Consider the following 16983-nt stretch of genomic DNA (forward strand, 5'->3'; position numbering starts at 1 on the left):
CCTAAGGGGAAATTTGGTTTATATTCCAGTGTAGTACTTAGATGAATAGGCTACATTCCCATTACGTTTTGAAAGCAATAACTTATTTTAACACCGCGTCTACACCAGACGTGAGCAAGCTTTTTTTTAAATTATTTCTGGAATATATATGTTTGTTTTACAGACCCTTTTAAAAAGAAGAAAACAATTCTCCATTTATTTTATTTTTAAATAATTAGGCTTTTTTTTCCTCCTGGGAAAGCACTTCAACCAAGAACTACACATTTATTTTGTTAAACGGCTGAAGTCAGTACACTCATTTGAACAAAAGGTTAAATGTGGGTCAAGCACAAAAAAAAAAAAAAAAAAAGCCTAGGTTCGACCCATATCTACACCCACAGTAATGAAATAAATACCCTGAATGTTGCCATCCATCATGAAATCTGAGATGTTTGCCAATGATGCTCCTCTAGTAGTTTTTGATATTCTTTTCCTTACCTGGTTCTTCATGTTAACTTACAAACATAAATGTCTCACAAACAACCAGGATTTGAAACAACAAGGACCACCTACATGGTCCTCATGCAAGATTTTTTTAATGGATTTTGCTATTACCAAATCAAAATGGGAGGCTGGGATGTATGTAGTGCATATCTGGGTAAAGATGGAAAGAAATATGTGGTGTGAAATCAGAAACGAATCTGGATTGTGTTTCAGTGTGAATGGTCAGACCAGATTTCATGAAGTTTTTCTCATCATTGTAAGGCATCGTGTGTAAAATGTAATAAGAAGTGTGCAATACTGTCAAGAGTTAAATTTGAATCTTTCTTTTTTGTTATAGTTCTATGTAATATCAGATAATCAATTATATATCAGGTCCATCAGCATATTGCAAAAGGAAATCTGAAACATTAGCATCTTTTGAGGCTAGTTGAGGTAAAAGAGAAATGCTGCCTATAACACCAGTGTAGACAAACTGAATGAAGTTCATGAGAAAAGTTATTCTGAGGAATGAATTACAACATAAAACCAGCAACTACGACATGCTTCAAAAGTCGCTACGCCCCCTAAAATATTTCCTATGCAATCTGACTAAAAAAAAAAAATGTTGGTCTGTAACACTAATACTCATTTCACCTTTCTTGCCATCCCATATAAGACTGAAATGAAGAGGAGGAGTAATTATGTGTGAAGTTTCCAGAGCTGGTGTTCAGTGTGGGCTGAGGTACAGAGAAAGAGGTAACAGTAGTCTGGCACATTGAGTGTTGAGGTAAGAGCTGGTAGTTCTGGTCCTTGCCGAGTCCGGGCTCACCTGGATCCGTAGCTGGTCTATGCGTACATGGTTAGCTGAAGCCACTGGAGAAATTGAAATTTAACACTGAAGTTCAACATTTTGCAATCAGCCAACCTACAGTTTTAAATGGCGTCGTCGTGATGCTAAACATTAAATTATGTCTTAACATGATGAATTGGTGTCCACTCACCTCCAGTACATTAAGTCTGATGGTGCCATCTCCACCTTGATCAAAGGCCTGGAATGCTCCTACAATGAGAACAGGTTCACTTCAGACAGTACGCATGTATGTTGTTTGATGTTAGTATACACAGGCTTTAAATCAATTGTTGGTAAAAAAAAAAATAAACATGAAATTTCAACCTGAACCCACTGAAATCTGTAGTTGTTTACTCTGTGCATACCGTTTTGTTGGGTCATTTGCAGGAAGTGGTTCTGTATGTGTTCCCCATGACTTTTACTTTGTAAAGAAGTTTAATTTAAAACATTTTATGAACAAATACTTACGTTTTCTTTGTCCCCACACTTTCCGTTCAACCCTGTTATGCTGAGATTTCCTTGTTTTAGTTAAATTGTTGCCGCATTGTAGTAGTTGCCACAAAACATGTCAACAATTTAGTACAAAGTGGCCACTATTTAACTAATTAATACATTTAATTTAATTAACTCTTTAATTAATAATTGAATTAATAAAATCAAATTCTTAATTTGTGGCCACAATATAGATTTTTTTTTTGTCATCCACACAGCTCCGTTATTTATTTATTTATTTAATAATCAGGCTTTCTGAAATCATATTTAATAGAGACATTTATTAGTATTTTATTGTTTACCTTATCTATCTCAATAGTTCAATTCTCAACTCTTTTATGACAAAAATTCAGCGAATTTTTAAAGAAAAAAAATACCGTTCTTGGCACAACCCACAAAAATACTGACTGCGAATAATGCGGTGTGATACACTGATATTTGCTCGCTACTTTGTCATTTTTTTAATGTCTTCAATCTGAAGACATTTTGAATGTAACAGGGTTGATTTGTCTTTTTAATGCATGATTTATCGATTAAACTGTGCCTTGTAAAAAGTCTATAATTACTATGACAGTTAATATTGTAGATGCAAAATAATGTAAAATATTGATAAAAATATTTTTTTTTTAGCTTAAATGGCACCACTTCCTGAGAATGATACAGTGTACGATTTAATATATACTATTTGCTGTACTATTTGCTAAAGAAAAGGATTACAACTTACTGAACATCCCCTCCAGTCGCACAAGGCAGCTGACAAAACTGTCAAAGTCGACATTCATGTTTTCATTGGCGTAGCGCATGGTGATGATGTCATAGAGCTGGTTATTCAGACGGAACCCTGAGTGGCACACAAAGCACGTGACTGAACAGTGACAAGACCATTAGAGAGAGAGACAAATGTTCTTCAGTATGAGAACAGATGAACAGTAGAAATGCATGAAAACCTTCTAACCTGCATCATTGATGGCGTTTCTCATCTCGTAGCTGCTGATAGTGCCAGTGTTATCAAAGTCATAGCGCTTAAAGATTCCCTGTAGAGAAAATATTTCAGTGAATGTAAGTCTTTTTATTAGTAGTAGTAGTAGTAGTATTGCCATTTATGTAAGAAAGAATGAGATTTCAAACCTGCCACTGTTTGATTTTGTTCCACAAGTGTCTAAACTCTTGTAGATTAATTCTTCCTTTTCCATCCATCTGTGTGATTAGGATTAAGAAAGATTTGCATGCAGTATTGTATTTATTAATGTATTCAAAAATACATTAAAAGCGGTAATATTCTGAAATGTATTATTACAATTTAAAATAACTGCTTTCTGTTTCAATGTACTTTAAAATGTAATTTATTCCTGTGATGCAAAGCTGAAATTTTCAGCATTATTACTCCAGTCTTCATTGTCACTTGATTCTTCGGAAATCATTTATGCGGATTTGATGCTCAAGAAATATTTCTTATTATCAATGTTGAAAACGGTTATGCTGCTTAATATATCTGTAGAAACCATCTTGTCAAAACACAAAATATTATTAACCAATTAATGTGTGGTGAAAAATTATTTGATTTTTACACTGACCTGTAATATTCATTATTCAGTTGGCACAACATTTTTTGAAAAAGAAATGTCAAAACTAGTGATAATACCTGAATTGACATTTCTGTTAATAAGAACATAAACTCCTAACTTTAGGGAGAATATGAATTCTTAAGTGACACGTTTGAAATAATGTAGCATTCTAGGGCTAAGCTAAGGCTTATCATTAATAACGATAAATAACTATTGGAACATTGCAAAGCTGTAACCACATATTGGCTGATGTAAACAATAAAGCCTTTTCATGAAAATAACCCAAATGTTTTGGACAATACCTTTAAATGGGGCTTTACATAAATTATGTAATCTTGATACAAAGGATACATCCATGAGGGCAATCATGCTTCTACAGCTCTCTCGACTGAAGTCCTCAGTATGTACGTCCTTGTCTGTAAACAGCAGATTATTTGTTGAAGACATTATATAGAAAAACCACGAACATATGCCCCCGGTTTCACAGACAAGGCATAAGCCTAGTCCTAGACTAAAATGTAAATCTGAGCTGTTTCAACTGAAAGAAACTTGCACTGACTGATCTTAAAACATGTCAGTGCCTTTGTTTTATCTTAAGATGAACACCAGTAATGCTTTTTTCTAAGGCATGTTTATAAAAATTACTTAAATGTCCTAATTGAACTATGGCTTAATCCTGGTTTAGGCTAAGCCCTGGCTATGAAACCGGGCCTCAATGTAATAATCGTTCAAAGATACGTACGTTTAGACACCACCTTGTTCAAGACATCTTTGAGTTCATTGGCTGAGATCTCCATTTGCTGCAAGACACAAGAATAAACAGAAAGTCAGGTGTGGTGTTTATTCCGCCAACATAAAACTGTCGGGATATGGCTGTTACCACTGTTACCACTGGCATGGCCAATTACCGGTCCCACCCCACCACCATACTCACACTCCCCCCAGCGCTCAGTGGCTCCCCAGTACTCACGTCCCCCGCGATCTGCTGGAAAATAGACAGGAACTGCTGGTCCTCCTCGCTCTCTTCCCCAGTCGAAGCCGGAGCCGGCTGATCAGACATGGGAGTTGTAAAATACACACGTGAGAACTGAACTTAATGTGTGAGAAGCCATAGAACCTGATCACTAGTAGATTATATATTCTTTGTTCTCAATAATTAATGCAGATTTTACTTTGACAGTTTTGTCCTTCAAAATAAGAGTCAAATGAACCAAAATTGCTTGTGTGAAACTCGCTTGCCAATTGGTTGCAACAGGGTTGCTAAAGTGTTCAGGGTTGTTTCCGTTAGAGCAAGGTTGCAAGTCAAAAGAGTTCACTCTAAGTCCACTCCAAATCTCCATGATATTCTTGGGCTGGATTTATGTAAACCTTTTTAAGAAAAAAGTTATGAAATTTCTGTGCAACTCTTGAAAAGTTAAAACAGACTTTAGCCTACACTGTAAAAAAAAATTCTGTAAAATTTACGGTAAAAAAACGGCAGCTGTGGTTGCCGGAATTCTACTGTAAAAAAAATATGGTAAAAACATTTTAGGTTTTAACTTAAATTTACAGTTAAATACCGTAATTTCATTAACTGATATAATGTTAATATACCATTAAAGTACTGAAATCTGTTTTGTACCTTTGAAATACACTGATAACCACCAAATGCAGGTGGTGATGAGAAAGTCACGTGATGAACCAAAGCCCATCACAAGCAGCTTTTAAATAATAACATATATAGAAGGTGCACAGTGTCATTCACACAAGCACTAAACACCATCATGGTGAGACTCATTAAACTGAAATATGCAATAAACATTAATTAAACAACATTAGATGTAACATTCAACCCTAATAAACATAACTGATAAGAAAAAAAAACTAAGAAGAAACATAGTTATTTCAAAGAAAAACATCAAATTCAAACAAAATTTGAAATGCAACGCAGGGAATTCTGGGAACATCAGTTTACATTTACAGTTAAAATTTTACAGGAACTTACCGTTAACCATTTAACAGGTTTTTACTGTAGCATTTTCACAGTTTTCTACCGTTAAAAATCACAGTCATTTTTTACAGTCTACATATTACTGTAGTAACCATAATATTTGTAAATTGAGCCAGCATCACTTATCCCCACTGAAGTTAAAGTAAATCTCTGAAGTATAAACTGGTATTTTAATACGATATTACGCAACTGGTTTCATTTATCATAAGTATATACATATTATTTGTAGTTTATTTGATAGGGACAGTGTACAAGTGCACCAAATCTTTTCTGATAAGAACCAGAAGATGCTTTGCATCAAATTATAATATATATATATATATATATATCTTTCCACCTGTAGTCCCTAATGGTCTGTTCTACAATGCAGAAAAGCTTCCATGACAAGAATCTTTTGACTAAAATGTTCATTAGTTTCAGTGACATTTATTAATTCATTCTAATTACACTTATGTTTAATTTTACTCTACAAATTCTCTGTTTAGTCTGTTCTTGAGAAGGTTATAACTTCTTGGGAAGGTTTTAACACATTGTTTCAGAAATTGCAGACATTGGTTAATGTTGTTCAAGTTAGCTTTAAGAAAAGAAACATGACTGTTTGTAAAAGGAAATTTGATCATTAAATTCATTTATAAAAGAGGTAAATTATTAAAAAATTTTCACATGGGTTTGAATCAGATTCAGTTGGTAAGTGCATCTTACCCACTGACTCGGGTCAACTTATCCCTAACCTGGGGAAAATAGAGCCACGGGAACATATTTTTTAGAACCCTTTGTCATAGATACACTCTGATCATTTAAGAGTTCAAAGTTCAAACCAATAGTTTGGTATTTTTGTAATAAAGGCACATTTCAGTTGAACTCAAATGCTTTGTAGATGATCAAGTACTTACCACTGGATGATCAGCTTCAATCCTGTTCTCTATCTCCCTGAGAAGAAACCAACAAACACGGTCACCACAGTAAACAGCACCGGTCATCAAAGAGCTTTCGGGGAGCCTTTTATCATGTATAATGTCTGTCCTGTATTTTGAGCCACTTTTGATTGCCAAATGATCAATTGTTATTCTGCTTAAATCAGCCATATAACCATACTTTTTTTAAGTAGGAATTACTCAAACTTACCATGTGTGAGTAATCCTTAAAGTATAATGTATCATTAAAAGTTTATTATCTGCATAATTTTATAAAAGGTGACAAGTTTGATTAATGGTTACAATGAGTTTCACAGGGCCAGTGGTTAATACACATTTAGGTCACATCAAGAAACTGGAAATCATTTTGGACATCCTTGTTAAAATACTCTGATTCCTCGTCCTTCATCAGCATTCCTTGGAGAACCTCGGCAGTCCTTTGTGTGTCCATGTCTTTCTTGCAGCTGAAGTTTAATTGCGCTTCAGAGCGGGTCAGAACTGAAAGGAAATGTTTACCGGAGGGTCCCAAAATGTGCTGGTGCTTGTCCTAAAAAAGATTCCATTACAGCCTCGAACTGGGGCCGATTTCTTCCAGCTCTACAAATCAAATTGTCGTTAAAATTTTTGTCCTTGTGGTTTTTTCCACCCATTTTCCCAACTGTTTCCCATCCCCTCTGTATAGAGAACTCAATCAGGTTACAATGACGTTACCTTAGTATTCATGTGATAATGTAACCATGCCCCTTTGTACATAAAATAACGCCCATTTAATGCTTTTGCAGCCAGTTGACATGAGTATCAACTTCTGTAACAGCTGCTTTCAAACCAGGTGTTTCAGAAGTTTTTCAGTGGGCAACCATACATAAGTTTTCAGGGGTCATGAGTTTTTGAAATGAAAAAAAAAAATGTATCTAAGCGTCACATTTACAAAATGTTACAAAAGACAAACTGGGAGCGCAAACAACAAAACTCATGTGTATAGCGCATTTTTACATCAACAAACAATGAAGAAGCAGTGCATTGGAATCCAAAAACGCATTCTTTGCGAACGGCCCCTTAACCAACATTTTTATGTTTGTTTTCCAGTAAAAAAAAAAAAAGTTAACGTAAAAGAATAAAAAATATGAAAGTGTGTGGAAAAATGTACTCAGATATCACTGTACATTTTTTATAATAAAAAAAACATCCCTCCCATCCCTTCTGCTTTCACTCACTCAGAGGTATTTCTCTTTTCAGAGAAGACGCGGAGGATGAACTCGCCTTCCTGGTGGGGCTCGTAGGTGGAGGGAATGATGACATACTCCCCAGGGCTCAGGCGGAAACGCTGGGTCACCTCGCGCAGGTTAATGTAGGCCCTGGAACGAGCCTTAGAGGCGCTAGACATGAAGAACTCCTTCTGCATGGGCTGCTTGTTTCCGTGCATCTGACAGGCAGAGAAACACAGAAGCAAGAAATGGAGAAGTTTATATTTGATCTATAAAACAGTGGTAAATGGCAGTAAAAGCGCAAAGGGAACTACAAGTGGTAAAGAGAGAGCACTGCATCAACAGCATGATATCCTCAAGCCTCGAGTCCAAACATTTATCGTCTTCACATTTTCATACCTCCTTTGGAACCTATGGACAAATGGAAAGAGTTAAAAGAGGTTGGATGCATTATCAACCAGATAAATATCTCAATGTGAGATGAATGTTTCTATTTGCATAATTTCACACTGTTAATGGCAGAATAAAAACACATGATCTATATTCTCTGTTTGATACCTCGTAGATGGAAAATCCAATAGTGAAGAGATTTGCACCCATCTTGCGTTCTCTACGCCTGTTTTTCTGCATCAGAGCAACAACAAAAGTGCAAGCCACTTCATCATCCTCCGGGTCATCATCTTCCTCCAAGAGACGCAGGCGGTATTGTGGATTTGTCCAGAATGTGTCTATAGGAGGCCACACATATAATATTAAAGCATATAATATTATATTTATATATAAATATAAACTTTTTCATAACCTGTGAAGCACTTTTAGATGCATTTTAAGAATAGAAGCTGCTATACAAATTAAGATTGTAAGATTAATATTATGTAAGATTGTAAAATGTAAGATTAATATTATAATTAAAATATAAATATATTGTTTTTATTCCACTTTCAATTCATTAAAATAACACCCACCTGGATAATTCCTGCATCCTCCAGCGGAGCATCCTCTTACCCAGCGTCCTTCATTAACAGACACTGTCCATTTGTGTAATTTATCGTCCTCCAGAGCATCAGGGGTCAGGTTGCAAATTTCAATTTTAGTGTAATTTTTCTTAAAATCCTCGAATGACATCCTACAGGTCGACAACAAGAGTTAAAACTTTATTTCTCTAAGTGAATAAAGACAAAATATCCTTTGCAAGCAGCTTTTGTACTGTCTATTTAAAATCTCTCAGTGCTGTAGTCGAGACCAAGACTAAGTCAAGACCTTATTTTGTAATTGATCTGAACCACAACACTGTCTACATGACTCTCAGAATCATTAGGATATGTTTGCTTGCTTGTTTTAACTCACCAGAACTCTCCATCTTCAGCATTCTGTTGCTGAAGTTTCTCTTTTTCCCCTTTAGAGAGGGTTTCCCACTCTTTTGAACTGCAGTAAAAAAAAAAAAAATGATTGTAATAATAACTGTACACTAACATCTACATTTTAACCCTGTAAAGACTAACAAATGACATTTTTAATGGAAGTTTATTGACTAAAGTTTATTGAGTTTATTGAAGTTTATTTGAGTTTATTGAATAAAATCTAAAAATAAAACTGCATATACGCATATATGGAACTCGTACAGTAAAAATAAATAAATAAAAATAAAATATGCCACTCTATATCTCCCAATAAGTAAGATGATATTTAAATATAAATATTATTTAAATATGTATATTTATAGTTGTATTGGGGGGGGGGCATAAATACAGTACAGTGATTATTGAGAGAAACATAAATAAACATTCCTCAGAGGACTACATTTGTTTGTCTTAGATGATAATAAACTAAATAATACATAATTAAATTCATCCATACAGATCACATTTCCATACAGCACATTTTAATTAACTGAGATATTATAGATTTTGTTAATATTTTAAATGTTTTTATTTTTATATTTTACATTTTAATTTTAGTTATTGTTGTTCAAATTTTGTTGTGTTTTTTGTCATTTTTATATGTTTTTTTAAATATATCTCTATATTTTTTACAACATTAAAAAAATAATATATGGATACTCAAGCAAATCCAGAAAGTGTTCACTGTGAAATGTTACTAACAAAATAAAGATGTATTTTAATGTTTACTTTGACACATGACACATGTACCATGACATGAAGATGGACAATTATTCTAAGATGCCTTAAAAAAAAAAGTATAAACGTTTTAGCAAAACTTCTATCAGATGACAGAATGCATGCAACAGATTGTGTGCAACAGGTTTTGAACATGATGATAATTAAGAGGTCTTGCAGTAGGCACTGTAGTCTTAAACGGGTTTAAATTCAGGAATAAGCAGATACTCACTTATCGCTCCAAGGTCCATTCCATTCTACCTGACCCCAAGGGTTACGCAGACGCACCAGACGAACTTTAGACTCCTTCTGCTGGGACTGTTTACACTGCAGACACAAAATATCACAAATACCATCAGACTGTCACGTTTCTCAGGGAATTCACAAAACTAGAGTCTTTAATATCCAACAGGGTTACATGGAGCACAGGCAGGGAAGACATTCAAGGACCGACAAACACAAACTGAAAGGACTGAGGCTTATAAAGACAGGACAATCAGGGAGGAAGACGAGACATACCTGTAATCAAATCAACAATCAACATGAGGGAGAAACTGGGTCACGAAACACATGGGGAGCAAAAAACACAACAAAACAGTCCAAAATCCTGACATAACGGGTGGGAACTATGGAGGCGGCTCAGGAGGAGGATGAAGTCCCGGGAGGGGGCCGGCAAACAGAGTCCAAGGGGGCAACGAAGGAAGGAGGAGCCAGGGAACAGGAGGGACACGGAGCAGGAGGCGCACAGCAGGACCCAGGCCACAGCCACAATGATGGCCCATGGTGGAGGGGCCAACCAACGGCAGCGGAGCAGGTGGTGGAGGAGCCCGAAGCAGAGACGGAGAGCCAACGAGCCAGGGGGATGCCGAGGATCTGGGGAGCCAGGGTGGAGCCGAGGACTCTGGCGACCGAGGCGGAGATCCGGAGATCTGCGGAGGAGCCGGAGCGACTGAGGACCAAGGTGGAGCTGGCGGAAGGAAGGAGCCCAACAGAGCCGGTGGGATGGCGCGACGAGGTGCAGCTGGAGGAGCGGAGGCCTGAGGCGATGGTGGGTCGACGCCCAACCAAGGCGAAGCTGGAGGGACAAGGGAGCCCGGTGGAGCTGGTGGATCGACGGGTGAAGGTGGAGACGAAGGAGCTAGGAGCCGAGGTGGAGCCGCTGGGTCAACGGGCCGAGGCGGAGTCCGGGCCTCGGAGGCTGGAGGCGGAGGTGAGGGATACTCCAGCCCCGACGTCACTGGAGGATGGCAGTCCCGTGGGACTCGCACTGCATTGATGATGGGCTGAGGGCGAGCAGTGGGGCTGCCAGACGACAGGAGGAGGAGGAATTCGGACCGGAGGGGAAAACACGGAGATTACTGTCGTTGGTCGGTCCTTCTGTCACGTTTCACAGGGAGTCAGGAACACGGAACGAGGAGACAGAGAATTCACAAAACTAGAGTCTTTAATATCCAACAGTGTTACATGGAGGATAGGCAGGGAAAACATTCAAGGACCGACAAACACAAACTGAAAGAACTGGGGCTTATAAAGACAGGACAATCAGGAAGGAAGACGAGACACACCTGTAATCAAATCAACAATCAACATGAGGGAGAAACTGGGTCACGAAACACATAGGGAGCAAAAAACACAACAAAACAGTCCGAAATACTGACACAGACACTCTCAGAGTTAAGTTAGAAATACGACTATCATAAAAGAAATAGTGCTGGGCAACAATTAATCGCGATTAATCGCATTCCAAAATAAAAGTTGTGGTGTACATAATATACAGTGCTGCTTGAAAGTTTGTGAACCCCTTGCAGAATCTGTGAAAATGTAATTTTAACAAAATAAGAGTGATCATACAAACTGCATGTTATTATTTATTACATAAATAATATGTAACAGTCGTGGATTATCCAGGTAACCACGCACAGTATTAAGAACCAAGGGTTCAGAAACTATTGAATGGGGTTATTTTTATAATTTCAGCTATTGTTTTGTCGTGTGGACTATATGTAAACATCTTTTATGTAAAATATCTTACTCAGGACAGTACTAAAAAAATAACATGTATTTTTTATGATCTCTCTTATTTGGTAAAATTACTCACATTTTCACAGATTCTGCAAGGGGTTCACAAACTTTCAAGCGTGTGTGTACTGTGTATATTTATTATGTATATATAAATACAGAAACATGCATGCATATATTTAAGAAAAATATGTTATGTTTACATATTAAATATATTTATATATAATATGACTATAAATATATATACATGTAAATACATGCAAATATTTTCAAAATATATAGCGTGTGTCTTTATATATAAATAATAAACATACACAGTACACAAACATATATTATATAAACAAAAACTTTTATTTTGTATGCGATTAATCGTTGCCCAGCACTAAAAAGAAATAATCATAAAAATACCAAATAATAGAAGGTTTACCTCATCTACAGCAGTAACAGAGTAGGCATGACCCTTCACAAGTCCTGTTGTAGTACGAGTTTCAAAGCGGGCTGGAACCAGGGACTGTGGGTAAAAATTTAATTGCTTTATGGTAGGATACTAGGATTTGGACCAAAAGTTATTGTTTTAATAAAAAAAAAAATTCAAAATAAAACAGCAGAATATTATCCATAAATGCAGATCATTAAGCATCCTTCTTCTGCTTGACTCACATCAATGGAGCAGCCCATGAGGGAGCCTCTCAACAGAGCTTTCTTCATGATCTTATACAGCTCTTTAGGGGCCTCCTTCATCTCATAGAATTCAGTCACTCCACCGGTGAAGTCCTCCATTGCCTCAGCAGTGTTTCCACCTTTAAGAGCCTCATAGGAACCATGAAGCCTTAATAGGAATACACAAATTACATTGAAACACCTTACTGGCAAAAATACAGGAAGTGTGAAAGTGATGGAAGAGTATACCTCACTTCTTTGTATTGAGGTGTTATGTGCACAAATTAATGATAATAAATTCCTGCTGTACTTCAGTTACTGTACAAGTAAGTTACTTACTAGTTTAAAAAAAGAAAAGAGAAAAATGCCAATAAAGAACCACAAGAACAGTGTTGATTTTGCTAAACAATAATATCTGCTATTTGAGAATTTTTCTCAGGAATTTGTACCACTTGTGTTTATATGCTTTTTGAGGACGTTTAAGCTAAAATATCAGTATTTTTATCTAATGTTTGTTTCCATCTGATAATCATTCAATTTGCGTGTCATCATGCATTTCGTAAATGTAAAAGGTGATGTATTTTGCATATTAATATGAATAAGATGTGGAATGTACCAAAACATTTATTAATATGAATTTTGTAGTACAGAGAGATCCTTTCGTTCATAAAAATTAGGCACCCCTTAAAAGAAGCATAAACTAAGAATTCTGATTTAAAAAGTCAGAATTAGAGGATGTTAATTCAAAATTACAAGATATAAATTTGACATTGACGAACTTATATCAGAAATGTGTTACAAACTTGCATTTCTCAGAATGAAAGTCTGAATTGCGAGACAAAAAAAATTGCAATTATCTTTGGTAACACTTCATTTTAATGTGACACTATAGTGATAATAATGTGTTATTACTATAGTAATAACAGTAAATTATGCATAATTAAAAGCAATTAACCCAAAACCAAACCCTTATCCTAAACCTAACTCAATAAGTACCTATATTTAATTAATTACTCAGTACTTATTTGTGTTATTATACAATAACAATATTACCTCAAAATAAAGCGTAGCCTTATCTTATATTTTTTATATTCCTGGTGGAAATGGGCTTCCATAGTCTAAAGGTAAAGCAGTGAAGCGCAGTGCAATGAAATGCAATGCAAAAAAAAAAAATGCAAATAACCTTCTGTGCTAACAGTCACTTCATGTAAGTTGACACAAAAGGTGATGTGTTGATTAATGCAAACTACATAAACTTACTTTTTGCGAGCTGTAACTGTATTTTTAGGGTTGGAGGTATGGACAATATGATATTCACGTACAAATCACAAAGTTTCCTCAAAATGGCCTATGCATTTATATATTTTTGCATCAATAAAATCTTAAAAGATGTTCCAGCTTTTAAATTTGAAGGAGTGACCAATTCCAAAACAGATGAAGTAAATATCATGCACAGATACTTACTTAGCATAAGCTTTTTCCAGCAGAGCACTCCAGAATTCATTTCTTTCAGCTGATTTGGTGAACACCAGCTGGTTGTTGAAGGTGGGAATGCGGTCATCGACAACGACATCCACCCAGTCGCCATAATGCCAGAACTGAGTTGGAAAACAGAGAGAGGAAGACACAGAAATCAGATTTAAAGAAGATATAAATCAAAAGCTATTTTGTTCAATGTCACTGACCTGGAAATGGAAAATTCCAGCATAGCCTTCAGAGAAGCCCTGCTCTTGAGGTACAATACGATATAGCAGCTTGTCGTTCAGAGTCAAGGATGCAATGGCTGCAAGCAACCAGCAGTCTCCTACAATGAACAGAAAATAATATCTCACATCAACAGGGAATATTTTATATACTGTACTGTTTGCAGTAATACAGGGGCCTACACTGCTGATCGCAGCATTTTTAGACTGTCCAGGGCAACATGCCAGGTTGGTAATCTACTCTATGTATTAGCAACCTTTGTGTCTTTGGTCTCTTTTATTGCCCATGTGGGGTCACAACAATAGGAAGCGCTGCTAGCTGGATTCCCTTCCAACAGGGTAAACACAATATGGATGGAGGGGTCCCGCTGGACTGTAGGTCTGCATATGGGGGCCAGAGAGAGGTGCTCACTGCCATGAAGTTGCAATGTGACCCTAAATACACTCCCTAATGATCAGGTAAACAGTCTGTCACATATTGTGTTAATATGGTAAAGTGTTCTCTTACCCAGGTCTCCCTGGCAGATATCGGTCCTGCTAGCGCCTCCGACAATGAACTGTGGGTTATCACATATCTCCTGCAGGACACAAATCATCAAAGAGTTTGTTTATGACTGTTACAAGAGCTTTGAAATATTACACACAGATTCAGAGATATGAAGACTGATACTATTTCTGACTTATTCTGATGTTTTGAATTAATGGATGAATCAATGGATGGACAGACAAGTTGTTACAAAGTTTGAAGTTAGAAGTATGGAAACCTGTTTCCGCCTCAGATTAATAATAATAATAATAAAAGTAATATGGTGAAAGTGTATTTCTTTGTGAATTTAATTTCTTGTAATTGTGACTTCATATATCATGATTGCACCTTTATTTTTCACAATTGTGACTTACTCTGTCTTACAACGTGACTTTTCTCATTTTTCATAATTATGACTTACTGTATATTACATTTTGACTACTTCTCAAAATCAATTGTGATTTTATATCACGTGACTTTATTTCTCGCAATTGTGATTTTATATCTCACGTGACTTTATTTCTCGCAATTGTGATTTTATATCCCACAATGTGAGTTTATTTTTTACACTTGTTACTTTTTATCTCATTATGCTACTGTTTTACGTATTTGCGACTTTATAGCTCACAACAACTATTTCTCGCAATCATGACTTTTTATCCCACAATGTGACTATTTCTAGCAACTTTATATCCCATGATGTAACTTGCAATTGCAACTATATTTCACAGTGTGACTATTACTTAAATATGATTTTATATCTCACGACTATGTCTCGCAATTTTGACTTTATACCATATCTTATAATGTGACTTTATTTCATGAGATTTTTAAAATATATATATATATATATATATATATATATATATATAGACTTTATATCTCGGTGTGAAATTTATATTTCGCATTTGCGATTTTTTGTCTCACAATGTGACTTTCTCATAATTGTGACTTTATAGCTCACAATGATAATTCAATTCAAGTTTATTTGTATAGCGCTTTTTACGATACAAATCATTGCAAAGCAGCTTTACAGGAAATTAAGTTTCTACAATATAATATTTCTCACAATTGCAACTTTATCTCACAGTGTGACTCTTTCTGGCAATTGCAACTTTATATTCCACAATGTGACTGTATTTTTTGCAATTGCAACTTTATTTCACTGTATGAATATTTCTTGTATATTTGATTTTATACCTCACAATGTGTACAAGGTCTATTTCTCGCAAATGTAACTATACTGTATCTTACCATGTGACTTTTATTTATCTTAATTTTGACTATATTTCATTGTGACTATTTCTTGCAATTGCAATTTTATAACTTTGCAATTTTTGCAATTTGACTTTATTTCTCTCAATTTCGACTTTATATTTCACAATGTGATTTTACCGTTAACATGCAAATGTGTAATATATTAACTTACACCATCAGCCGGTGTTTCAAGGAAATATTTTTGGTCAAAGGGGTTTGGTTGACATTTGAAAAACATTTGGGATTGCTTGGCATAACAAATGTTAATTTGGATATTTCATAAATTCATTTGTGAGTAACTCATCAAATACCCTTTAATATGCTATTCTTTTGTTGTCACAAAGTAAAAGTGTTTAAACCAGGCTTCTAAACACACAAACATTTAATCATTATCATTGCCCATGAATGTTAGTTAGAAAATTAGTTGAGCTGCTTCATCCATGTGCCATTTCCACATCCCACTCACTATAGTGCCAGTCCAATCAAACCGACATAGGCCCTCTGCCTCCTACCTTGGGACGCTTCCAGACAATGTTCTTGACTTTGTTGGACTTGTGGCCCAGCTCTTTGAAGCCAAGGGAGTCCACAGTGGCAGGGAAGGATTCATCCTCAAAAAGGGCCTTCTTCTGGAGATACTCCTGCTTGAGGGTGTTGTAGTCCTGGCCACTGAAACGAATGGGTTTGCTCAGGGATCCTTCGCCATCTCTTCTCTCTCTTTCACGGATTAACCGGTCGCAAAAAAAACCAGATGGCGTATAGGGCATTTTGTCTCACTGGGACAGTGTTTTTTTAGGGATTGAAAATACTGGCTTTTGCCACCACAACTTAAGTCTCACAAGCCAAAAATCCCTGGCATAAATTCAAACAGCTGACCTCTGATTGGTTGCCCTGCTAAATGACGCACCTTTCATGCGGTCAGGGAGTAGAAACCAGGGTTAGAAGAAAAAGATAACGTGTGAACACACTCCTTTTACGTGCACAAACACGTACACACAAACACACCTGCATACATACACATACATACACAAACTGCTACAGTCTTCTCTTTGGATTGCTCCCATTGGCTGATGAACAATGCGTATTGGGCAACAGTTGCGCTCTCGTGCCGCCATTGTAGGGTGACACAAAGGAGAGCGGCCCTGCAAAGAGAGGCCAGTGAGATGGCCTACCTCAGCAGAAGGCATTCACAGCCTTTAAACCTGTTCTCAATAGAGTTCAGCATT

The 16983-nt window shown here is 36.2% G+C and overlaps 1 protein-coding gene across 3 annotated transcripts; it reads right to left on the reverse strand.

Annotated features, from left to right (window-relative positions):
- Nucleotides 1–91: 91 nt before the first annotated feature.
- capn3a (calpain 3a, (p94)) lies at nt 92–16524 on the reverse strand. Of its 3 annotated transcripts, none has more exons than XM_058748709.1 (21): nt 16273–16524; nt 14486–14555; nt 13960–14078; nt 13739–13872; nt 12275–12443; nt 12042–12125; nt 9828–9922; nt 8826–8903; nt 8444–8604; nt 8037–8206; nt 7878–7889; nt 7488–7696; nt 6253–6289; nt 4340–4417; nt 4112–4169; nt 3721–3785; nt 2933–3001; nt 2760–2838; nt 2529–2645; nt 1464–1522; nt 92–1335 (listed from the first exon to the last, which is right to left on the reverse strand). In XM_058748709.1, the coding sequence occupies exons 1-21, from the start codon at nt 16522–16524 to the stop codon at nt 1309–1311; spliced, it is 2142 nt and encodes a 713-aa protein (XP_058604692.1). In that variant the 3' UTR covers nt 92–1308. The 3 variants fall into 3 exon arrangements, with proteins under 3 accessions (XP_058604692.1, XP_058604691.1, XP_058604693.1); XM_058748708.1 differs by having other exon boundaries at nt 4304–4417; XM_058748710.1 differs by lacking the exons at nt 12042–12125; nt 12275–12443; nt 13739–13872; ... (1 more) ...; nt 14486–14555; nt 16273–16524 and adding an exon at nt 10115–10383 and having other exon boundaries at nt 4304–4417.
- Between the last annotated feature and the right edge of the window lie 459 nt (nt 16525–16983).

The sequence above is a fragment of the Onychostoma macrolepis genome, chromosome 17 (genome assembly GCF_012432095.1).
Source record: "Onychostoma macrolepis isolate SWU-2019 chromosome 17, ASM1243209v1, whole genome shotgun sequence".
NCBI lineage: Eukaryota > Metazoa > Chordata > Actinopteri > Cypriniformes > Cyprinidae > Onychostoma > Onychostoma macrolepis.